Source organism: Rousettus aegyptiacus, unplaced genomic scaffold (assembly GCF_014176215.1).
Source record: "Rousettus aegyptiacus isolate mRouAeg1 unplaced genomic scaffold, mRouAeg1.p scaffold_m13_p_17, whole genome shotgun sequence".
Taxonomy (NCBI): domain Eukaryota; kingdom Metazoa; phylum Chordata; class Mammalia; order Chiroptera; family Pteropodidae; genus Rousettus; species Rousettus aegyptiacus.
In genome coordinates this window covers 3,343,960-3,368,514 of record NW_023416292.1, presented here as the reverse complement: position 1 = coordinate 3,368,514, position 24,555 = coordinate 3,343,960, and the positions used below count along the sequence as shown (strand labels likewise).

The following is a 24,555-nucleotide window of genomic DNA, read 5'->3' as shown; positions in this document are numbered from 1 at the left end:
TAGAGATGTTATGATAATATGCACCTTTATTCATCTGCCTTGTGCACCTTAATTTGAATCTTACATTTATTAGTTTATTGAGCACTTCAAGATAAATAACTCTATGCTAGTATTTAGCATAGCTCCTATCAGGTGGATTTAGTTTTGAGTTTACCAAAATCAGCTTTATTCCCTGTGTCTACTTGTCTCTAGATGAGGTTTTTGGAAGTGAAAGTGATGAACACTGATCATGGCGAGGTTTATAGGACTACAAGTGTTTCCAGAAGAGTAACAGCTAAACTTTAACAGAATAAAGGATCCTCGAGTCCAGGAAAAGGACTGTAGGTAGAGACTAATACAAATTACCTTGATCTAGAGCCAAGAGACTGGCAGCCTGCCCTTTAACCAGCTTTATTCACAAATACGACTGTTGAAAAATTTTTTTAATTGACAGATTATAATATATGAAAGTAATTTTTTTATAAGCTTGTATTAAGATCTAATTGATCTAAATATGTGCTTTAAGATTTCCCTTAATCTGTCTAAATTAAAGTGGCCACACCTCACTCATTGAAAAGGAGAGTAGTTTTGCATAATTTTCAGGTATACATGTTTCGTATCTTGGAATAAATATAATTGAAAGGCAGTCTTCCCCTCATCTACTATTTATATTTATTAACTTTAGTTTTTGAAAACTGTGACCATGGATTTGAATGTATTTGAGAATTTCAGGGCAAAACAATGAAAAAGATTTAAAGTGTGTTATAGGAAGGATGTATTCGCAACTAAATTCAGCTTCATTATTACTTAAAATTACATGCCTAGGTTTTATATGTAAAAGTGGGATACATAATCTTATTTTTGGAATTTTAATTCCTCTTGTAGGAATTTTTAAGGGTAAACTTTACCTTTTTTTAATGAAATAAAGCTGCAGGATATATCTTGTATTGGCCACTGCATTGGTTTTTCTAGTTGGCTGTCAAATAGACACACAGCTCTTGGATCATTGCATCATAATTTTGATATTTCAGAGGACAGTGAAGATGAAAAAGAAGATCATAAAAATGTGCGCCAGCAACGGCAGGCAGCCTCTAAAGCAGCTTCTAAACAGAGAGAAATGCTCATGGAAGATGTAGGCAGTGAAGAAGAACAAGAAGAAGAGGATGAGGCGCCATTCCAGGAGAGTATGTAAAGTTGGCTTGTTAACTTTGATCATGATTTGGTCAAGGTAGTTTGTGACCTTGATTACTTAAGTGTTCTTTGTGGATGCAGAATGGTACAAACAGGCCCTTAAATTACTTACTGTTAGAAGAGATGACAGTTTGACATCTGCTGATATTCTGAAAGAAAAGATTCTCGTGATTATGATGTTCATCATTTGTACTCAATATTTATAAATACAGTTAAATGGTGTTGTGTTTTAAGATTTATATTTGGCCTGGTAGACAAAAAAAAAAGTATTGATGACAGAATTTAGGTGTTTCACAGTTTACTCGGATGAATTAGTTACGTATATTGCTTCGTATGTAGTTTTCTTGTTTCATTTATTCATAGTTGACCAAATCAGTTCAGTTTCATTTCCCTGGTCTCACCAACACTATATGGCAGGGGTCTCCAGCCTCTGGGCCATGGACTGGTAGTGACTTGTTAGGATCTAGGCCACACAGCAGGAGGTGAGCAGTGGGCGAGTGAGTGAAGCTTCATCTGTGTTTGCAGCCGCTCCCCGGCACTAGCTTCACCACTTCAGCTCCCCTCAGATGATCAGGCTTTAGATTCTTATAGGAGTACCATTCCCTGCCAAAAAGGTTGGGGACCACTGCTATATGGGAATGATATAACTACCAAAAGTTTTTTGATGGCTTTAATTTGTATTCAGATTAAGTTTTATTTCTCCCTGTTTTCTACCTATTCTTCAAACAAGTCAGCAGTGTGACCCTCATATGTGTACATGTGAGGCCAGTGACAACTCCAGCCAAATTGGAGGTACACCTGCAAATAGAATCCAAGAGTATGTTGACTCTCAAATCCCATCCTCCAGTCATTCTTAGCACTCTCTCCCTTTGTTCACTTAGAAGGATATATACATTAAGTTGGACATTAAAATTCTTATTTCCTCTCAGAAGATTCTGGCAGTGATGAAGATTTTCTAATGGAAGATGATGATGATAGTGACTATGGCAGTTCAAAAAAGAAAAACAAAAAGATGGTTAAGAAGTCCAAACCTGAGAGAAAAGAAAAGAAAATGCCCAAACCCAGACTAAAGGCTACAGGTGAGCTCTACAGAATTGAAATTACTGCTTTAAAGAATTTCAAAGACCAATAAACTTTTTCTATAGAAGTTCTTCATTAGGGCTTGGCATTGGGCACATCGTTTATCAGAATAAATGAATTCTGAAAAGATCCTTCTACACCTGGAGATATCATTTATTTATTAATCAGGATACCAGGCCCTCCAAGAGTCTGGTGACTTAGCCCTGTTGTACATAAGCAAGCTTTGGGAATGACCAGTTTGTGTCAGGCACAGTGTTAGAAACAATGTGTCAACATAGCTATTACTGCCCTGTTTTTCCACCAAGATCCCAATCCTAGCAGCTAGTGCATACTTGAAATTGTGGAAATGTATACCTACTTAGTACATTTAAGTTCCGTGTTCTGATCCTATCCTCTTTGCTCGCAGAATAAAACCATACTTCACAACCAGCATTCATTTTCCTTGAGCCCTGTGGTTTCTGCCAGATATTCTCCTAGTCAGAGCTAGTTTGTCATTAAATCAGAGTGCTCGATTGGTTTATTTTATTCTGGCAAATAAAACTGGTGATTTTTAAACCTTCTACTCATCACTTCTTACTAATGGGAATCTTGCAAATAGCAAAATTATTTGATGGCTGCAGTATCTACTCAGATCGTTGTATCCTTTCTTCTTGACCCACTTTTTAAGCAAACAGTTTTTAATTTCACAAACCAGTAAGGATTATGTGAAGTTTCTGTAGCATCCTGTTGCTTCATTACAAGCATCGCTGCTGACAGCATTACAGTGCTGGTGAAAAGTGTTTGGAAACCAGTGCCCACTTTGGTTTTTAGTAAGTTTTGGGGTTTCGTCTTTATAGATGTCACTCTTACAGATTTCTTTTTTTGTAGCTGATTGTTATTAAAGACGTTTTCCTTTCCCCAAATTGGTATTTTTCTTCCCTCAGTGACACCAAGTCCTGTGAAAGGCAAAGGGAAAGTTGGTCGCCCCACAGCTTCGAAGGCGTCAAAGGAAAAGACTCCTTCTCCCAAAGATGACGACGAAGAGCCCGAAAGCCCTCCAGGAAAGAAAACATGCGCAAGCCCTCCACCTGAGAAGTCCGGGGACGAAGGGTCTGAAGATGAAGCCCCATCGGGGGAGGATTAAAAGTGGTGATGGTTTGGAGAGAGATTTTATTTAAAAAAAAAAGAAAAAAGAAAAAAAAAAGAGGGGAAAAAGAAAACCTACTTAAGGTAGAACATGGTTTTGGCTATGGCTTAATTCGTGGGCTTTCAATGCTTTTTTGTTGTCGAAAATAACATTTTCTCTCTCTCTCTCTCTTTTTTTTTTTTTTAATGAAAACCATTGTATGTTTAATTTACCTTTTTGTTTATTGGTCTTCTCTTTGCCACCACCCTCTCTTCTTCCTTTTTTCCAATGAAAGCCATGTCAAATTAATCACTGGATCAACTGTTTTATCTTGTTTTTGTTGTTGTTGTTGTTGTTGTTGTTTTAATGAAAGGTATTACCACAGTTGTAAAGCAATAAGATTTGAGATGAACACTATGGGAATGTTGCTTTTTGCTAAATGGTAGCAAGTTGAGCAGTAATCAAAAAACAAGAATTTTAGTTAAAAATGATTGCTTCTTTCTCTACTTGGACTTAAAAAAATCAGTTGTCATCTAATATATCTATACTCAAGTACAGATGTCTAAAAAAATCATGACTTTAAACTTCCACTCATGAGGCAGGTAGGAGATAAAGATAGATTCTGAATTGTTACTAAAAGTATTCATATTTTCTATCTTGGGGACAGGGCAGGGAATGGGGTTACCTAACTCTGATTGAGGGTGTGTGGGGTTTTTTTCTTCACTTATTATCTCAAAGAGACTCAGAGCCAGTGATCCTTTTATCTTTATTAAGAAACTTAAAATAAGAAAAAAGGAGAAAAAAAAACAAGGGCCACCAAAACGTAAATCACTCTTGATTTCCTATTTCATTCTCTAATGATTCATGTTCTAAAATATATATGTATCTATTCTTCTTGGATAAAATTTTACCAAGGATTTAAAAAAAAAAAAAGAACTAGAAAATGGCAATAGTTAACACATCACAGTGGATTTCTTCTAAAACTAACGATGTTTTAGGTTTTAAGCAAATAAAGTACCAGTTAATGTGAAACTCGTTCACAAAGACTTGAGATTTTTCCTTTATGAAAACAGAATTGAAATTCTTTTATACCACAAATGTGCGTTCAGATCTCATGACCCGTGCTTAGTTTTTATTTGGGGATAGAACATTTTCCTTCTCATTCACCTGTCTTCCCACTTCTTCATAGAAGCATGGTATGAAGTACTTCTCTTGGCTTCCTGCTTCTCACAGGATACTACTGTGCACCTCCCCCAAGGCCTACCAGCCCTGTCATAGGACATGATTTCTCCTGGCTCTGTCTTCACATCTTGTGCTTGATAGAAACATGTTAAATGCTGCTCTGACACTATTAATTGCTTTTGTTTTTTTGCTGGTACCCCTGCTTACTGCTCATGTTGCTTAAAGTAGGAGTTTAAGGGGTTCAGCAGGGCCAAAAACATTCAGGAGGCCTCTGTGCAGTTGATAACAGACTTAACATGCCTTATGATAGCAGTCAGGATCTGTAAGTTTGATCCTCACATCCTGATACCATGAGATTCTGGGAGCAAGGGTCGCGGGGGCCTTTGTGTGCTAAGAAGTTGAAAAATCAATGATCAGTGAAATTTAACCTGCCTTTATCTAGATTTGTTTCCTTAATGTCTTAGGTATGTGGTTTTCTTTCTTTTATTTAAAACATGTTTTTCTTAGACAACATGGCTTTCTTGCAGATGTTCCTAGAACAAAAGGTTAAGGAATATTTTTAATCTGATTTTTAAGACACTTTAAGGAATATTCTGATTTGTTTTGTTTTTTAAACACCCAGTGGCAAAGAGTCATTTCACTGTTGCACTATGTGTTGAATGAATTCGAAGATTTTAGTACTTGGCCAAAAATGCAAAGCTTGAGCATAAGTAGCAGCTGGATTATTATCTTTCATATAGTCATCTTTATTGTTGTGAACTTGCTAATGAGGGTGTTAAAGATTATTTGTTTGCTTAAGCGGGTTTGTTCAGGTATCCAATTTTAACAAGGTTCGTGTCCATATAGTAAGAGACCTATCAGTGTTTTCCACCATGCACTTCTATTTTTAGGGGTTTATAACTTTAAGTCTTACATTCCTAGTAATATTTGGGCTTTTCTTAGATTGTTTTGTGGAAATTGGGGGAGGGGTCTTTTAAAACTTTAGCCCCCGATATTTTATGTAACATAGTCTCTTTAATATATTAATCTGCACTAACATCTCTGTGATATACGCACATACTTTAGAGGTAATCCTGTCTTCTAGGTTACTTGTGTGCATTTGGTTGGGCTTTTTGTTTGGGATTCTTTTTTAAAAAATTAATTCATGAGATTAAAAAATGTATTATATATTTCTAGTTGACTGGACAGAAGGATCTGTGTCCCCAAGTGTGACAGGCTTGAATGACCTTTGTTTTCTCCACTTTTTACTAATGATTTAAAACACTCTAGTCTTCCCCTCAAATCATGCATGCAAATAGGAGGGCAGCTGTGGTGTCTCAACTGGAAACAGGTGCTCAATAGTCAGGCTTGATAGTGATATCAGGACAGGTTACAAGCTATAAGCTGATAGTGACTGGCCATTGGCACCACCCTTGACTAAACTCCCTCTTTTTCTCTAGTGTGCCTATGGTGACATGGCAATGGCATTCAATGTCTTGTTTTGCAGTGCTCAGGAAGTGGGGCATTTAACTTCGAAGGTGCTTGTTTGTGTTAATGAATTCTCTTTGTTAGAGCTCTATTAGGTTTACCTCTGGAGCATGGATTTCAGCAGCTGTGCTGACACTACATTCTGGTTCTTAAGATTTTTTTCTTTACTTCCCTCCCCAACACAGAACTAGACATGGGTAGCTTGCATCTTATTAAATCTATCTGTAACTTGCTGCAACTTTTAGTCCTCCCCACCACAGATGAGAGTCAGTGGAGTGGGCCCGAAGGATACATTCTAATTTCAGTAATGGTAGATTTATCCTGCTTTCTAAAAACATCTCTCCCTTTCGTATCTCTACTCCCTATTGAGTCCATAAAGGAAAGTTAACGGGTGTGTCCTCCCTCAGGGAGGTAGGAGGTGGAAGTCTTTTAATCTGGAAAAATAGTTGTTGATTTCCCATGAAGGAGCTTTGATAATGAATTTTCTTCCACAATAACTGATTTGCCCCAAGTTCAGTCCTCAAGTCAATACTTATTCTTGGTACTGGTTCAAATAGCATTTTCTTACAGGTAAACTAATCAAGAGTGGAATTTGAGGTCATAATGCAGTAAAGTTTTTGACACTCTTATGGATATGATCAGCTAAACTGAACTTGATACTTAAAAATTTTCTTTTTCTCTTTATCCATGACCATTCAAGTAACAAGTGGATTTTGGAATACTAGCTAAAGAAAGGGAATTGTGCTTTTCTTTAAACAAACCAGTTTAGGAGATGCTTTGAGAGTGTTAGAAGAGCAAGAGCAAAAGCCAATACCTAGAGCAGTGAGAAAACTTTATAAAAGATCATGTGGCCATTGGCACTGTTGTAAAAACTTAATTAGAGTTTCAATTTGAACAGTTCTTTCTGTGCCTGCATCACCAGTAGCTGCACTGAGAAGCAGAAATTATCACCTCAAGAGTTTGGAAAGGAAGAAACCTGGGCTCTGGTCTTTATGGCATTCAGACTTAGATAGTTAAACACAACCAGTAATACACATTCTCCACCAAGGGATAGGGAAAATCTAATAAGCTGGTTGCTCTTGAGGTTAGAAAACTATCCTTTTCTCTGTACTTGGAGCTGAATTTATGTGGAAAGGGAGGATTATCTATAGCCAAGTTTAAGTCTGCAACCCGTTTTCCCTTTGTCTTGGGATAAACTTGATACAAAATGACTGTTTTTGAACCCCAAATCTCTAAGTTACATTTTTTTTTCAAAGCCTAATTCACAAAATCCACAGTGGTGCTGACTGTGTATTAACCACTATTGGGAAAAGTCCCGTAAACCTGTCTGTTGCCATGCCAATGGAGTGACTGAGCTGGTGACATCTGTTTGAGCATGCTTCGTGTGGCTGGTGGAATTCCACCATTGTGCATACACTTTGTACATCAGGGGTGAAGGGAGGGTTTTCTAGATTTATGGGGGGAGGGCAAAATTGGGGGGCGGGGTGTTCTTTTTTTCAGTGGGGTGTAGGGGTATAATACTCAGCTTATGCTCTAAATAATATGTATAAAAACCCCTGAAGTATTGTGTGGGTGTGTGTGTGAATGTGTGTATATGTCTGGCAATTAAACCTTTGTCTTCTGGAAATTAGTGAATTCTCTTTTTTTCCTCCAGAAGTATTTGTTACAAGATTTGTAAATAAGAGCTCTACTTAGTTTGTTTACCATGAACATGTTGCAGCAAATCTTATACATCTAATTCCTACATTTAAGGAAAGACTTGCCAGGTTAAGCAGCAGCCAAGTTCTCGGTAATTGTTTGCCTTGATTCATTTTTCAGACTTCATTTTGCCAGCTCTAAAATTCCCAGTCTTCCTTAATTTTAGTCCTTAATCTTTTACATTATGAGCAGGAAGTGTCAAAGAGGAACCTGCTTAAATGTATTTAATTGTAAATCCATGGGCTGAGACCGGGGCATCCCTTTCTTAATACTGCAATGTTGCTACATACTTGATCAGACACCAGAGGGTTGGGCGTTCCTGCAATACCTTAACAGTGCTGAAGTCTGCAGCATGGTACTAAGGAAGTAAAAGTTTGAATGTAACCACTTTATTTAAAAGGTGTTTTTTTGTTTTTTTTTTTTTTTTTTTTTTTTAATTTAAATGAAATGGAGTTGAAGTGAACATGATTTTGTTGACCATGTTCGTGAATTCTAGATGCAACATGCATTGGTAGACTTGTGTGACGGTCTTTTGTGATACTTAATTTTTACATATCCCAGTCTCTGTATGTATCTGCATAGACAAAGATAAAACAAACTCCTGCTTTTATTGAAGGGTTTCCAGGACTGCGTGTCTGCTCCTGAGCTCTGTTTTAAGTATGTGTATCCTTTGCTTGTATTTTGTATTAAATAAGAAAACCCTTTATTGTTGAGCATGTTGGCATTGTCCCCTTTATTTTTTCCTTTTTTTGGGACATACGAAGCAAGTTATTCTTTTTTCTGTATCTTTTTTTCTTTTGTAAACTTTTTTTGTTTTGTTTAAAAATGGCTTTATAAAAGGGCTTTTATAACCCAGATGTGTGCTCTGTGTACTTCTTGTATAATACTCTCAAATAAACTGACTTATGGAGCTGCTGATGATCTTTGCCTGTCAGCTCCCAGTCCAGCCTGATTTAAGGGATGGGTGGGAACCTGCTTTTTTGAATTCTTAAGAAACTAACAGTTACCATCACTTTTTGGTAATGAGAAAAGCATATCATATTTTAAAAGTCACAGGAATAACTAATAATTCAGAGTGGGACCAAGAGGCGGTAGATTCACTCACCTTTCATCAAAGCATTGACTGGGTGCATGAAGATTCCTAGTTAGTGTTTTCCTCAGGTGCACATCGATGTTAGAAAGTGTGGAGGGCAGAATTCCTTCAACAATCAAAGGATAATGTTTATGTTCAAAACATTTGCATTAAATTTCAAATACCCATAAGAACTACGCTATCTTGCAATATTAGAATTAAATATTCTTAGGTGGTAGAAATGGTTCAACATCCTCCTTTAGAATTGGGCTGGTATTGTAGCTATGAGTGCTTTTATTTTCAGCCCTTCCCCTTGTTTACATTCTTACCTTGTCATGCAAATATTTAATTAACATGTAAACTTGGCTGGCTTTGAAATTAAATGCTTTTTGCATGCTGTTAACCCTCTGGTTATTTCTTAAAAAGAGCCGTTTGTCCCAGGTCAAAGTTGACTTCGCAAGAATTTTAACCAGCCATGCCATCTCTTGTAGGTGTTTTATGATTAACATGCCAGAATTCTGTTTCAGTACAATGCTGAAGAAATAAAGTCGTTTAAAGGATTTCAAAAACCCGGTGGACAAACAGAGGCAAAGGAGTTTCGTTCAGTAAAACATTTGGAGCTCCCTAGACTTCTAACCATGAGCGTTATTATATGGTAATTTAATACTATCCGGTTTATGAAGGGTTTATTCACATTATGTCATTCAGTTTTCCCAACAACTATGAGATGAGCCAGATGTTTGTTTCTCCAATTCTGTAGAATGTAAACTGGTTCAGGTAGGATGCACTTTGATACACCTCTTACGTGGTAGATCCAAGGGTTTGAATCAGGTGGTTAGTTCTGTGTACTTTAATTTGTCTCAGCTCCTATTGTATAAATGGGCCCCTTGAGCCTTCCTGATAACTGAGCATTTTGCTGTTCTTGAGCATGCCTTGGTAACATTTGAACCAGTCCAGTGAGTTACATCAGAGATTTTAGGGGCAGTGGTGAGGGGAATCTCTTCAGTGAGAGATGAAAATTTCTCATTAAATACTTAAATCTACTTGAGAATTTCTGTGGTCCCTAGATATGAAGCTTCAATTTATTTAAAAGCTTTCGTTTTTTGATGTTAAGATAGTGACTATACAAGAAAATACTAGTCATCTTGACTATACAGCCCTTCCAGTAGGGGGCAGTGTTTGTCCTTAGTAGGACCCTTGCTCACCCCCTCTGTTTTAAATGCCTTCCCCTGGGCTCAGTGTCCACTGTTTAGGACACCCTACCACCTATTTGGGTTAGGCAGGTTCTGTGATCACTGTGCCAACTCAACATGCTACTGTATGAAGCAGCAATATGTTGTGGATTTTAAATGCAAAATTGTACCTCTTGATACTGGCACAACCAACCGCTTATGTTCTCTTAAAACTCCCAAACGCTGTGTGAATAACATCCCAAAATGAAAGTAGGTGTATGTTGAGAGTTCAAAATACAGCTGTGAATTCTTGGCCCTAGTTTGAAACAGGTGTTGCCTTTTGAAATTGCCCTCCAGCTCAAAAGCCTCGTCTCTTGCTCAAGCATTACTGATACATGTTCGCATACAATGAATACTGAGACTTGTTTTCAATGTAAGTGGAACCCTTATTTTGGTAGCATGCTTCCCTTCTCGTTTATTATCTTAATAGAATGGACAGGTACCCATTTGACAGCCCTGGCTGGGCTACTACCAGGAGAAATCATTACGGGCGTGCCCCTTGTTTCAATACTAAAGTCCTGGACAAATATTGTGAAATAAATGCCATGTTAATTCTGGGGTCAGGGAGTGAGAGGTAAGCCAGTTTCCATCCTAGTAAAGCAAATAATTAAAATATGATAGTGTAAAATGTTGGAAGTAATAGTCTACCTTGATTTAGGTCGAAGCTAGTATGCAGAAATGATTTGTTTTAAAAAAATCTAAGGAATAAGTAGATCGAGAATTATATATATATACACATATGTTGAATATATATATGTGTGTGTGTTTGTATATACACAGGTCTTTTTATTAGAATGTATGAGACTACTTCCTTGGTTGACATGGAATATAACATGTCTAATAGATAAACCTTTTCCACCTTGAGTAGGAACAGGAATATGAAGTTTATAGGTCCTTAGGACTTCCCTGACTATAAGAAATTAAGGTGTAAGGTGGATGGCTTAGGTAAGGCTCTGAAGGAGGTAGAAAGTCATTGGGACAAGAAAAATGATGGCCTAAATACAGGATAAGATAACTACCAGTTTGGTAAGTAGCTGATTGGTTATGTGGTAAGTCATTCTCACCTACAACAAACTGAATGTATAGTGATACAATTAATAAAAAGCAGATTGTGAAACTTTTGTCTTTCCCAGACAGCGTGCAGAAACAGTGATACCCTGCATCCCCATTTTGTGACTGTACATCGATTCTCTTATAGTTCACTATTTCAGCTTAATGGAATGAAACTAAGCATTTTTAAAGTATGCTTTTACTTCTAAAGTAATTAAGTATAATAATAGAGCAGAGTTCTTTTATAAGATATTAAATGTCTTTAGGAGTCACAGAGGACTTGGCTGATATTCTATTTAGATCTTGGAACATAATCTGGGGCTTCAGTAACCTAACTTCATATCTAATGCATGCCACATCTCAGTTACAAACTCCAAGCTTCCCCTGTTCAACAGGCTTCCTCCTGCCTCTGACCTAATTTACCACTATCTCTTTTCCTTCTCTTATTTTTGCGAATGAATAGTTTCCATGGGGTTAGTTTTTGAGGCAAAAATATTGTTTATACGTGAACCAATAGGCCTAGAAGTGGTTGGAGAACCAGCTGTCCTAAAGAGCCACACACTTGGCCCAAGTACAAGATAAATAGCATTTCCTGATAAACCTGGAACAATGCAGAACTTAGATTCTAAAGCCTCATTGTAGGGAAGTGCCAGTGTGACTTCACGTATATAGTATATACATGCACAAGCACCTAGTTACAGAGAGTGGTTGTCCTAGACTGCACAATGAGCCAGTCTTGGGCCATCAGCAAAGCATTCTTTCCTTCTCTCATCCTGCTTTTTCCCCATTCTCTTCCCACACTCTCAGGTGAAGCAATAAGACCTACTATTTGGCTTACAGGTTACTCACTCTTCTTTAGATGTCAATACCGTTGAGCAGTCACTGAAAACCAGGTGATACCCCATTTGGAGATTTAAGTCTAGATGGGGATATACTAGTAATGCCAGACTGTGAAAACGATAATTCCTAGAACTTCTCTTGCTTCTAGAGTTCATCTCTGAATTAGCCAGCAATATTTAGTGCCGATGAAAATTATGGTGACTATATTCCAGACCAAAAGTTGGGGACTGTGATATAATGAAAACTTTTGTCCTACTCCCGAATAGGAAAAACAGTCTAAGATAGAGTATGGATCTCAGAATATTGCCATTTCTGGGATATTTTTATGGTTTGAGGAACTAAAGCATGAAATATTTAAAATTAGATTATCCCAGGAAATTTATGTGACAATTATAAAATGCAGCAGATGTTAAGTAGCAGAGTCGAGAATAGCACCTGATACTATAGCAAAAGAGCTCTTGTTTGATTGAAACCCCCATGTGCCTTTCCTCATCTTGTGACCTGCTTTAGAGAAGCATTTGTGGCAGGTGGTGGATGAAGCAGGTCAGTTTACAGGGTGATCTTCCTCTCCTCCCAACAATTGCTTGCCCAATTCTCCTTTTTATATAAATAAGGATAATAAGTGACTGATTATCCTCCACTTCAAAGGGACACTGAGAATGAGTGAGGCTGTGTGCACCTAACTCCTCCTGGGGGAAAAGCCATGTATCTATTCACCTAAGTTGCTGTTGGCATTGTAGACCAACTGGCTTCAAACAAAAGCAGCAATGTACCTCTAGGCAAGGTCTGTTCCTGAGACAACCTCATTCCTGCAGAACTGAGATCCTTTTGGCTTTGTCTCGGAAGTACAAATGAGTTATTTATTAGTAAGAGCCCTCTGGCAGAAGGGTAGGGTAAACTTTAACCAGCCCACAATTTAGGGTGGCTTTAGAGGGGAGGAAAGAGTGACAGTAACTCCCAAGTTACCTGCACTAGTAAAAGGTTTTTTTAAATTAGTGTAAATACGCAGGACTGATTGGCGTTTGAATATTTCTTCAGCTTCTCATAGGAAAAACTTTTTCATGTAATGGTTACAAGCTATATTCCTAGTTATGGGACATATTTCGAGTGAGGGAACACTCATTTGGAGAGGAAAACTTACTAGAAATACTTGTCAATAGCATATTTTTGGTATACGAAATCACCATTTCTGTCTTTGGTCAGTCAAGTTTAATACCAGAAAGGAAGCCACAAAATTATTTCCTGGAGCCCTTCTTTATCAGGGACAGACCCAGAGGCTCAACTGAACTATTTGACTGATGCCATGTGATATCATGTGTTCTAGAATGCTTTTTTTTTGGGGGGGGGGGCAGGGGAGTGCCTATCAGGAGACACGTTTAGAGATGAACAGCATCTTGGCAACTGAACCCCAGAGATGAGCTACAGGATGGATGCCTTTCCCCAAATTCTCTTCAGTCTTTGGGAAAGAAAGACCTGATTTTAACAAATAAGGAGGAGGTATTTTTGTAAAAAAAAAAAAATATTTCTGTATGTAAGTTGAGTAACAGACTGTATAAATACTGAAATTCTGGTCAGGAGCCTGTTATCTTATAATTCCCTTCTTGTCTAGATAAGATAACTCCCTGAAGTCAGAAGTCCCTCTTGTCATGTAATCTCGAGTGAGGAGATTAAACTGGGCATTTTGGCTATGGTAAAAGTTTCACTTTTCTCAACCCAATTACCATCTCTGAGTTCTGTTAGTGTGACACTAACTTGACACATGCTTCCCCCTCATTAAGCATTGGATAAGTGTCAGCATTTAAGGTCATGAGAACTGGGTTTTGGTTCCCTCTTAAGAGTACTGTATTAAAAGAAAACTTAGCTGAAAACTAGGAGAGCCTCTTCCCCTCCCTCCCCGCCCCTTTCCGGCTTAGTTTTCACAACGTTCTTATAGTCAGAAGGCCAGCTCGGCCCCTGATCCACACATGAGCAGGTTCCCCGTGTGAAAGCAGATCAGGGTGAAGGACCAGCCTGAAGAATAAGGAATCCTGCTTTCCCTACTCGCCTGACAGGCCAAGTCAGTTCCACTATGTCAATCGGACTTTCAAGAGAGATTTCTTTGTTTTGGGGTGTTTGTTTTTGTTTTCTGTTTTCAACATAAAATTATTAATTGAGAACACCCATCTTCCATTTTCTAATCAATGCGATAAAAAAGTAAAAGGCTAATAACTAAATGCAACTGTTATGTGTATCAGAAAGCAACATACTAAGTGTTCTGCGATTTGATACACCTTGGCTGCCCATAGAAAAGTGCTTTAAACCAGTGATTCTCAAAATGTGGCCCCCAGACCAACAGGTGGGAACTCATTCAAAATGCAAAATCTTCAGCCCCATCCCAGACCTATTGTTGAATCGGAAACTCTGGGAATGGGGGCCAAAAGTTTGGGTTTAACCAAGTCTTCCAGTTGGTTCTGATGCACACTGAAACTGCTGCAAGTTTCTCGCATGCCGAGAGATCACTTGGACCAAATCCTTGCCCTTTTCTATGTATTGGAAAAGGCAACTTGGCCTAAAGGATGTTGAGACAGACCAGTTATTGCACCTGTCTGGGATCAGCTCAACATCACCAATTAAATCCTGTTTGCATATTTCTTTGCCTTCCTGGAAATAATCTTTTTCACTCTAATGCTTCATCCCTCTGTAGGAGTCACCAGAGATAAACCTTACCTTTCCTCATTTATGAATCCCACTGTCATATACCTCTTCTTACATCTCTGCTTTTTATCCTGTGACTTAAGAATCCTGCCTGCTATTGTACTTCTTACAGACTCAGGCCTTGGTTTTGAGTGGTTTTTTTTCTTCATTGTCTTTCTGGAAAGACAACTGGACCTAGAAAATGCCTTTGACAAACCACAGATATTCGTGTTAAGAATGGAGCAAAGAGAACATGCATGTAACTTTTAATAATCTACATCTTGCCCTGGAAAACTCATGTTGGCTGTTAACTTGTACTTTTTCCAACATTAAGTCTTAATAATAGCAGCAGCTTCTGCTTTTGAGTGCTTATGTTCAAGGAATTAAGGAATCGTCTTGAACATTTACCATGCCTTCTACCATTAGTCCTACTTCTACCGTAGTCCTATGAGATACAGGTAGTAGCCGTATCCCCAATTTACAGAAAAGGAAATTGAAGTCTACAAATGGTTAAAATAATGTGATCTGTGCCCCAGATCACATAACCCGACAACCACCACATTCTGCAACCTTTTTATTGACTATGGTCAACACTAATCAATTATATTTTGTTTCCCTTCACTTGTTTCCCAGAGTATACACCTCTAGCAGAAGCATCAGAAGAGCAGGAAATTGTCCAAAAATAGATGAGAGAGATGATGGGGGAAAAAAACTCCAGACAGAAAAGTCAGGGACCTAGGTTTGAGCTCCATTTCTTCACTAACCAGCTAGGCCCTTTGGCAAGACACTTACCCTCCCTGAGTCTCAGGTTCTCTGACTTCACTGTGTCACTCTGAGTTGCGAAGCTGCCTAGCAAGCATCCTCAAGGTAGCACTTCCCTGCGTGGGATGAGAAGTGAAGGCCTCAAAGGCATAGGCAAAGGCATAGGCGTGGAGCATCCTCAGCCGCTGAAGCACAATGCCTTTCATTTTTGTTGCTGCAGGAGATTACATTTCTCAGACTGTTTTGTCTTGAGGGTGGGATGATGGTGTCGTTTTGGTAAATAAGTGGATGGAAAGGAGAGCTGAGAGCCACTCTTGTCTCAAGGCTTCTGGCTGCCTATCCTTTGTGCCTCTCCAAGTGCCTTTCTTCAGGCACTATCTGTTTATACTTCCCCTGTGAAATAGCTGAAAACAACAGGCTTCTTCTGTACAATTTGGTACTTATGGATGGAGCCAGAGGGTCTCTAACATCAGGAAGGGCACAGACCAGGCCTGCCTCAGCATGTGTTCTTGGCCTTTCAGATCTCCCTGGGTAGGCGGGGGAGGAGGGGTGCAGGGTGGAAACAATAGGTAACAGCAACCTTCATGAAACATTAAATAGGGCAGGCATGCGCCCCCACTTAGCCCTGCTAAGGCTGCAGTGGATTCCTATACAGGAGGTGGGGGCAGGGAGGCCTGGAATTTACATCCACACTTAGGTGGATAGACTACAATTGCCAGCCTAGAACAGACCTATGGCATCTCAGTCTTGGGGGTAAGGGGTGCGGAATAGCTGATGGTGAGTGGAAAGTGCACATAAAACTTGAAGCGGGGGCGGGGAGGATGACAAAGAAGTTTATCTAGGAAGTGAGTGGCTCTGCCTCTGCCTCCCGACACAGCATGCTCCGAATTGAACAAGATTGCAAAGGTATTCCATATATTCTAGGACACCTAGGTTTTCTTTTTGAGTGTGGCCTGTGTGTGTGTATAAGAAACAGGCAGAGTATCAAGTGTGCTTGGGAGAGTGGGAGGCTGGAAGAGGGGCTTCTCCTCTCTCTGGAGTCCCTCTCTTGTCAACATAGCCAAAGAACTGCCTTCACTCTCCGGGGTCCTCCCATTTCCCCAGGCTAATTACATGCCTCTTTATGAAAGGAAATAGTTTCTCAGCTGAGCTGGGAAACTCAAGTCCCTGGTGCCCCCTGGCCGTGGGTATCATGGGAAGGACAAGAAAGGAAGCAGCTGCTTATACTCCTTGCCTTCTGCCTTCCCCGGGAGTACCCAGCCCACGCTGGAGAAAGGGAGTGTCCCCTCCTCCCAGCAGAAGCCTGCAAACCCGCCACTGGGCATGGCCTTGACAAGGATGCTCTGAGGAAAACCCAAGGAGAGAATGAGATTAGGTGGTGGATACAGGCTGTATATCAGAAAGGCCCCTGAGGAAGTTGAGTTGTTTACTCACAGCTCCTCAGCTGCTGCCTGGGAGTGAGAGGGAGTGTGGCCGTCACCACCCCTGCTGTGTACAGCTGCTGGGGACAGAGCTGGCTGCTTCAAGGTTGGCTGGAGTTGGGGGGAGGGAGGATGGGACACAGTGGGGAGGCAGGGGAGATTGGCTGAGGTCCCAGGACTGGGCTGGAAAACCTTCCTCTCCCAACCAGGGCCTCCCTCAGTCAGCACAGTCCCTGGGAGGTGGTTTTAGAAAATAGTCCCGAGTGGGACCATAGGTGAGGGGGATGCGGAGGGAGCAGTTGTGGGAGCAGGAAACAGCTGGGCTGCTGCTTCCCTGGAAAGGTTACTCACGAAGCAGATTCCAGGATGTGAGGGTTATGGTTACCTTCCCCTTCTCCAGTATAGGAGAAAGAGAGGGAGAGAGAGAGAGAACAACCCCTCAGTGGTTCCTCAGTCTCTTCAATACACTTACCCTCCCTGAGTCTCAGGTGGGACCACACCAGACAATCTCTGGCCTCTGTTACTTCCTCTGAGCCCTGATCTCTGGGCTACCCCAAGGTTCTAAGTGCCTTCCCCTCCCAATTCTCTCAAAAAACGCCTAAGTTGAGGAAACTGGGATCAGGAGGAGGAGTGAAGACTAACCTGAATTTATGGTTCTTCACTGACCACCCAGCAATTTCTTCCCAGAACGGAAACCCTTTGCTCTGCCTCTATTACATTCAGCCCAGAGGGAGATAAAGAGGTAAAGGAACAGGGGGCACAGCAGAGACTGTAAGCCCCTCGAGACCAGAAGATCGCACAAGTCTTTTTTTTTTTTTTTGGTAATTGAGTTTTAATTGAGATCATTGTAAATTTGTATGTAGTAATAATAATAATAATAATAATAATAATAATAATAATAAAGAGCTCTCTTCAGCACTTTGCCCAGTTTTCCCCTGTGGTAATATTTTGCAAATGTATCGTGCAATATCACAACCAGGATGCTGACCCTGATAGAATCCCCCAGTCTTATTCGTATGTGTGCGCGTGCGCGTGTATTAGTTCCATACAATTTTATCGTCCGTGCACTGCCGGGGACAAGGGCCCCTCGTGTTGCCCTTTTAGAAACACACCCACATTCCCTATCCCTAGTCCTTGGCAACCACTGTGCTCCATTTCTGAAGTTTTATTTCAAACATATTATATAAAAGGAATCATAGCACGTGATTCCTCCCTGGGGTCGCCTTTTCTCTCAGCATAATTCCCTGAAGATCTGTCTAAGTTGTTCTGTGAGCTGGCTCCTTTCTTTCTGTTGGAGAGTAGTAATTCACGGTATGTTAGGACCACAGCTTGTTTAACCGTTCACCTGTTGAAGGACATTTAGATTGTTCCCACTTAGGGGCGATCGCAAACAAGGCTATGGACATTCGCGTCCAGGCTTTACGTGAACATCGAGTGGTTTTTTATCCCGCGACAGCATCGTCTGGGCACAACAGGGACCCTCAATTCCTTAGTAGTGACTGAAGACCATGTCCAATGACCCTTCTGTCCAGGTAAGGGTGAGGAAGGCCACGAGAACGATGATGGATGACGGTGGTTAACTTCAACCATGAACCAAAAGTCAAGGCGCTGTCTCAAAAAAGGATTGATCAACAAACACAGGGTCATCAGTAGCATTAAGTAGTTGGGGCGACAGGAGAGCAAGATTGTATGTAGAAACAAAAGGTAAGGCTCGATATACAGGGGGAAAGAATGAGGACCGTTGACAAGCAGCAGATGACAGTGTGAAGTGACACACACAGGAGTCACCGGAATGCCGGGGTCTTGGAAGCAGACCTGGTTCAAATCCCGCCCCCGCCAGTTTTTAGCTGCGTGTTCTGGGCAAGATACTTAAATCTCTCTGAGACTCCACTTCCTGATCTGTAAAATGAAGATAAATATCTTTCTCATAAGAGACATAAGGAATAAATAAAACAGGATATATAAAGTTCTTGACTCACAGTAACCCCAAATACATGTTAGTTTCCACCCTCTCCCTTCCCTCCCTGCGCGGAGGTATCGGAGAGTGGGGCTGACCTGGAGAGACCGCAGGAGTCTAGTTTAAAGGAAGCCCCTAGAGTAAGAGGGAGGATTTGAGCAAAGGTGGGGAGGTTGGACTCAACAGTGGGCCGGCCGGCCGGCCGAGGTGCAGGCTGCTTCTCTGCAACACTGGTGTCATCTCAAAGCACAGCAGGACAGGGCCGATGGGGTTCAGCCCCTAGGGGTCACTGGCTTCTGCTACCTCTTGGCTGGATATGCCAGGCTGTTTTTCCTACTTGCAAGGTGAGCTTCTCCTGGCTTTATTAAAGCCCTGAGATGGACAGTGAGCGTCCTTCTTTGGAATGGCTCCTGGGATATGCTGGGTAGGATGCCTCCCCCACCAAGCATAAGCAAAGTGTCCATAAACCCACCCTCCCTTCAAATTCCAAACCCCAAGCAGCCAAAGTGCCTCCAACGCCTTCCAGAAACTGCCTGGCCCCAGCACCGCCCTCCTCCCAGCCTTGCCTTTGACCTGACAAAGATGCTTAACCTTTTGATCCCATCATGGGACTGTCCCCAGCCCTAGGCCACTGGAAAGGGAGAAACAGAACCCTCCTTTCCTTATTCTTGCTCTTGGGGTTTGTTTGTTTGTTTTGTTTTGTTTTGTTTTTGTTTTTGTTTTTTTGAGCAAGGATTACCTGCCTTTTGGGTCTCTCCTCTGGAAGAGGAAATCGAAGGCTCTTGACACACTGTTTTCTGTTCTCATCTGCTCATCCTGCCTCTGGCACCTCCCAGGTCCAGGCTGGGGCCAGAGATGTGGCTGGGAAGAGCCTCTGGCCTTTGAAACCAGCACTCGGGAGGACAGGAGGCAACAGGGCACTCGCTGCGCCCCCAAATGCCTTGGTCTTCTCATTCTGCCAGTTCTTTCTCTCATGGCCCTTTGGGTCTCAGATGGCTTACCTTCCCTAGTGTGGGGAGATGGGAGAAGGAAGATGGAGACAAGGTTCCTCTTGAGTGCGACCAATCAGAAGGAGCCCTCCCTATCCCACTGAGGGCTCTCCATGCCACTCTAGTGGTCATAGCAAATGTCCTATTTTGCTCCAAACTTCTTTGTGCCCATCATCACTTTTTCCACTGGACTTCTGAATACTTCTCCCTGCCAAACTCATACCTCCCAAAGCAATCTGTAAAAAAGTAAATTAGATTAAGAGCCTTGATTCCTAGTGTCTTCGTGTTGCACAAGAATGAAATTCTTACCATCTGGTTTCTGCTCACTTATCCAACCCCGTCCCTGCCTCTTTACTTTGTTCTGGCTTTCTTTCTGTCTTACCAACTGGTCCTCAGGGCCTTTGTGTCTGCCGTTCTATTTTCCTAGTGCTTTCTTCTCAAATCTTCCTGAGGTAGGCTCCTTCTTTATTTTCAGGATGCAGCTCAAATGTCACCTCCTCGGAGCATGCTTTCTTCCTTGACCTCCCTCCCCAGCTCCTCCCACAGGCCCTCTGATTCATCGTCTTCCTTTTCTTCCTTCATAGCCATCTGAAGTTCTTGAGTTATGAATCTGTGTGCTTTCCCAACTCAGATGTATACACAAGACTTAGGGACCTTGCTGTTCCTTTCATTGGTGTGTCCCAGCACCTGGAAGGGGCTTACCCAATATTCTGTTGGATGCTAATAAATTCCCCTGAGGTTGCAGTGGGCAGAAAAGGCCCATAATAAGGGCAAGATGCTAGCCATGGAGACTAGAAAACCAAGAATAGGTTTGGACCTCAGCTTTGCCACATGTACAGCCCCAGACAAGTTGCTTTTCCTCTTTGAATTTAATTTTCCTCGTATGTTGAATAGAAGTGCTTCTGGATGTCTTCGCGAGATTGTGGGGAGGATGAGAGAATTATGTGAAAGTACAAACTAGATATGGAATAAGCACCGGTTTAAAAATAAATTCACAGGGTTATCCAAAGATAGGAAAACGGCGCCTGGGTGCTGCTACACGCCGCTCTCCTCTCCATTCCTTTAATCAACTTCATCATTCTTTGCGACACCCAGGGCAACGCTGATGGCGGGATAAACAGAAAACTGCCACTCGCAGGCCACATCCAGGCCACCGCCAGCTTTTGTGTGGCCGACAAGTGATAAAAGGTTTTCACATTTTAAGTGGTTGGGTAAAAAAGTCAAAAGAAGAAGACTATTTCATGGCACACGAAAACCGTATGAAATCCAAATTTCAGCGTCCGCCAATAAAATTTGACTGGAATACGGCCGCACTCGTTCATTCGTGTGGTGTCTGTATCTCCTTCCGAGCAGAGTTGAGTCGTTGTGACAGAGACCAAGTGGCCCATAAATGTTTACTATTTGGCCTTTTATAGAAAAAGTGCGCAAATCTCTGGCTGATTCTAAATGTAGAAGGGCTTATCTAAGAGGCCGTTTGGTGGCAAGGAGGACAGTGTGGCCGCCTCGCGGATGGGTCCTCTCGGGCTCTCTGCTTTGGGCGGCCCTGTTTCACTCCTGGCCACACACACAGTACTAGCCTCCTGGAGTCCAGAGGGAGCCCGAGGAGAGCTGCACCCCTGCCTAGGCTTTTGGAGAAAGGGCCCCAGAGCAGTGCCCCATAGGAGCCCTATGTCCTACTGTAGCTCATCTAACTTCCCTCTTCCCTTAGTTTTTTTTTCTAGAAGGTGGGAGGTGGGAGAGTTAAAGTGGCTTACTTAATCTCCCTAGGGTGTCAACTCTCAAAGACAAAGGTGACCTACCCAAGGGAGGAGCACTAGGCACCCCCTCTCCTCCCAGAGGCTGTTCTGTGTTCACACGGCAGGCCCCCCACAGAGCCCTGGTATAGTCTTCTTACAAAAAAAAAAAAAGAAAAAACAGGAGAGCTAGCTGCTTCCAGAAAGTAGAAAGTCTGCTCCTAATGACAAGCCTATCTCTCTGGGGAGCTTATAATCACCCTGGCAGCCTCCCCGTTCGTGTGGTAGAGACATCAGCCAATGGAGCCCGTGAGATTCTTGGAGGCTGCTATGACCTTGGGGATGGGGATGTGTGTGCACGGTCTTGGGGCTGTGAAAAGAAGGGACAAGAATCAAAATACACACACAAAGCCAGGGTACTGGGGCTGAACAGGAAGCTGGGAGCAAGGGGGCCCTCCAGCTGCTGTCCCAAGGGCACGGTAAGGGCACAGTGCAGAGCTATGCCATTCCAGTGCCTGCTTCCTTCCCCAAGCCCTCCTCCACCATCTCTGGGAAGTCTGGAGGGGTGGGGCCAAGCCCCCACCACTGTCCCGCTTCATCTAAGGAAGAAAAGACCCGTTTTACCAAAAACTTCTCGGGGAGCAGAGACAGAACATTGTCCTGTCTCTTGTGTGCTCAGGTCCTGGCACCCAGCAGCCTCTGTCCTCTTGGGCCACCTCCCTTAGAAGTAGACATGGTCAAAGGACTAGAGGTCAAGGCCAGGCTCCAACACTTAGTGTAGTCCCAGCAAATCACTTCTTACTTACTTTTCTGAGTTTATATTTCCTCCTTTAATAACACCTGTCTCCCAAGGTCATTGGGAGGACCAAATGACGCATTGTATGTGAAACCATTTTGAAACCATAAAGCGCAGGAAGGAATGTTCCCGGGAATAAGCTATGATCTTTGTGCCCACACAAAGAACAGTGTGAGCCTACTCATTATACCAACCATGAGACAGACCCAAAGTGTCTCAGTGACTCTGAGATAACCTTAGCATAGCATACCCCAAGCAGAGCTTGAGGGGCTGGAGGCCTCTATCTCTAAGACTTTGTATACCATCTAGGAGATGTGAGTGAGAGGAGGAAGGCTTTGGAGATGTTATCGCAGGCTCCCATCACACCCTGCTTGTGGTCTGATCTCAGCATCTCTCTGACAGGGCCCCAGCCTTCCTGTGTCAGTTAGATGGAGACAGTATTCTGCTTCCCGCCAAGGCCAATGCACAGCCCCTCCTGGTCCTAGTCTCTCCTCTGCTGCTCATCTGCTCAGGGCTGGGAGGGTGAAGGACAAGTTTTGAATATGGAGATTTCAGGTGGCCCCTGCCTGTCCCCTCTTTTATTCTCAGAAGGTGCTGGTTCTAGAAACCCCATGTGAGCCCTGGGGAGCTCAACACAAAGGGAATGGGCCTGGGCTCTAGTGCAGCTCTGCTACTCTGTAGCCACAAAACCCTTTGTAAGTCCCCTCTCCCGGTCTGTATCCCCTTCGGATAAAAAGTAGAGCTGATGCCTTTCCTCTCTGATGCTTAGAGTGGTGAAGGGCAAACGGGAGGTGTCTGCATGAGAGCTTTGCAAATGGTGCCATTTACATGTGAGTGACCGCTTTTTTATGGAACGGGGACTCAGACACAGACTGGCCAGGTAATAGGACAGAACTGGGCAATGGCCCTGAAGTGGGGGGTCTGGGGGGGATGGAGGCAAGGAATGGAGAGAAAGGGACAAGGACAGTAATTATTTACTGTTCTATATCAGTTGCTAAACTAAACACTCTCTGTTTCTCACATAATCCTGTGGGACAGGAACTATTATCCCCACTTTACAGAATGCAATCTAGGCTCAGCAAAGTTAAATCATTTACTCCAGGTTTACTGCTAGTAAGGGCAGAGTTGTCCAGCAAGCCCAAATCTGTCTAACTTCAGAGTCTTTGCACACTCCCAAGTCTCTAAAGAAACTATTCTGGGTGTGTGTATAGGGTAAAAACGGGGATAGAAGAGTGAACTGGGTAACGGAAGGGAGAGACAGGAAGTGTTTCTCAGTGCTGGGCACAGTGCCTGGTCCACCGAAGTTGCCAGGGCTACCGTCAGCCCATACAGTGCTTTTACGCAAATTAGCCACAAGCCTTGCCTAATTGTGCTTGTGAAGTGAATAACATGTACAACTGTATATGACAGCCCCAAGAGGCACTCTGAAATGAATTAAGTAAAGAAAAGAAAAACCAAATGTCTATGAAACAATGGGGTTGAACAATAAAGGGTAACTGGGGATGGGGAAGAAGAAGAAAATGTGTGGAAAAGCATGCAAATGAGAGGAGTGTCAAAGGGGGCTGTCACTGATGAGAAGGAAGGTGAAGGGAAAACTTTATTTAACTGCTCCAAATCCAGACCAGCCACCTGTTAAGCATACCTTCGGTACTGCTTGCTCACTGCTGTTTCACCTGCTGGACCATCAGCTCTGGACAACAGGGAGATGGATGTTCAAGTGTTCTATCTCTTCATGTCTCACTGTACAGAGGAGGCATCTTTTGACCAAGATGGCTAGATGGTGCTCAGTCACTAACTTGTACAACTGAACATGGCAGCCTGAGAGGGACTCTGAAATTAATTAAGAAAAAAACAAAATCTAAGCAATAGATTTTGTGGCTTATTCCTCCTCCCTTTCCTGGCCTTGGAGGCCAGCGGCGGTGGGGGTGGGGGGGCTCCCACCAAATTTTTCTGTCTCTCTGGAGCTCCAGAGTCTGGGGCTGGTGGTGGCTCTACCCAAATACCTGAACTCAGCCTTGTGCCTCTCTTTCGGGCAGGCCTGGGGATGGATTGTGCAAAAGAGACACCGCTCCCTGAGGCAAGGGGTTAATTCACAATCTAATTACTAATTACGTAGTTGCTTGTTATCTTGAGCATTGCATCAGGACCGTGAGAATGGCTTTACAGCCACTTAAATTAGTATCAGCTCCCCTAACCCGCAGACAGGCACACACATCCAAGTACAGCAGTAAATCCTAGCAAAAGGCACTTCAACCCCAGCCTATCACCCACAACTCCTAGCACCTTCAGGCAACTTCTTCCAGAATGGGAAAAGCTGCTCAGCCAGCA

General features: G+C 42.3%; 1 protein-coding gene across 2 annotated transcripts in view; it reads left to right on the top strand.

Annotated features, from left to right (window-relative positions):
* The window catches only part of NUCKS1 (nuclear casein kinase and cyclin dependent kinase substrate 1), a 29,120-nt gene extending 20,508 nt beyond the window's left edge, over nucleotides 1–8,612 (top strand). The window contains exons 5-7 of one of the 2 annotated variants that reach the window (XM_016140742.2): nucleotides 1,011–1,163; nucleotides 2,100–2,249; nucleotides 3,174–8,612. In XM_016140742.2, the coding sequence (XP_015996228.1) occupies nucleotides 1,011–1,163; nucleotides 2,100–2,249; nucleotides 3,174–3,373 (503 nt within the window). In that variant the 3' untranslated portion in view covers nucleotides 3,374–8,612. The remainder of the gene's footprint in view (nucleotides 1–1,010; nucleotides 1,164–2,099; nucleotides 2,250–3,173) is intronic. The other variant, XM_036234425.1, reaches the window with a different exon arrangement.
* Nucleotides 8,613–24,555: the final 15,943 nt, after the last annotated feature.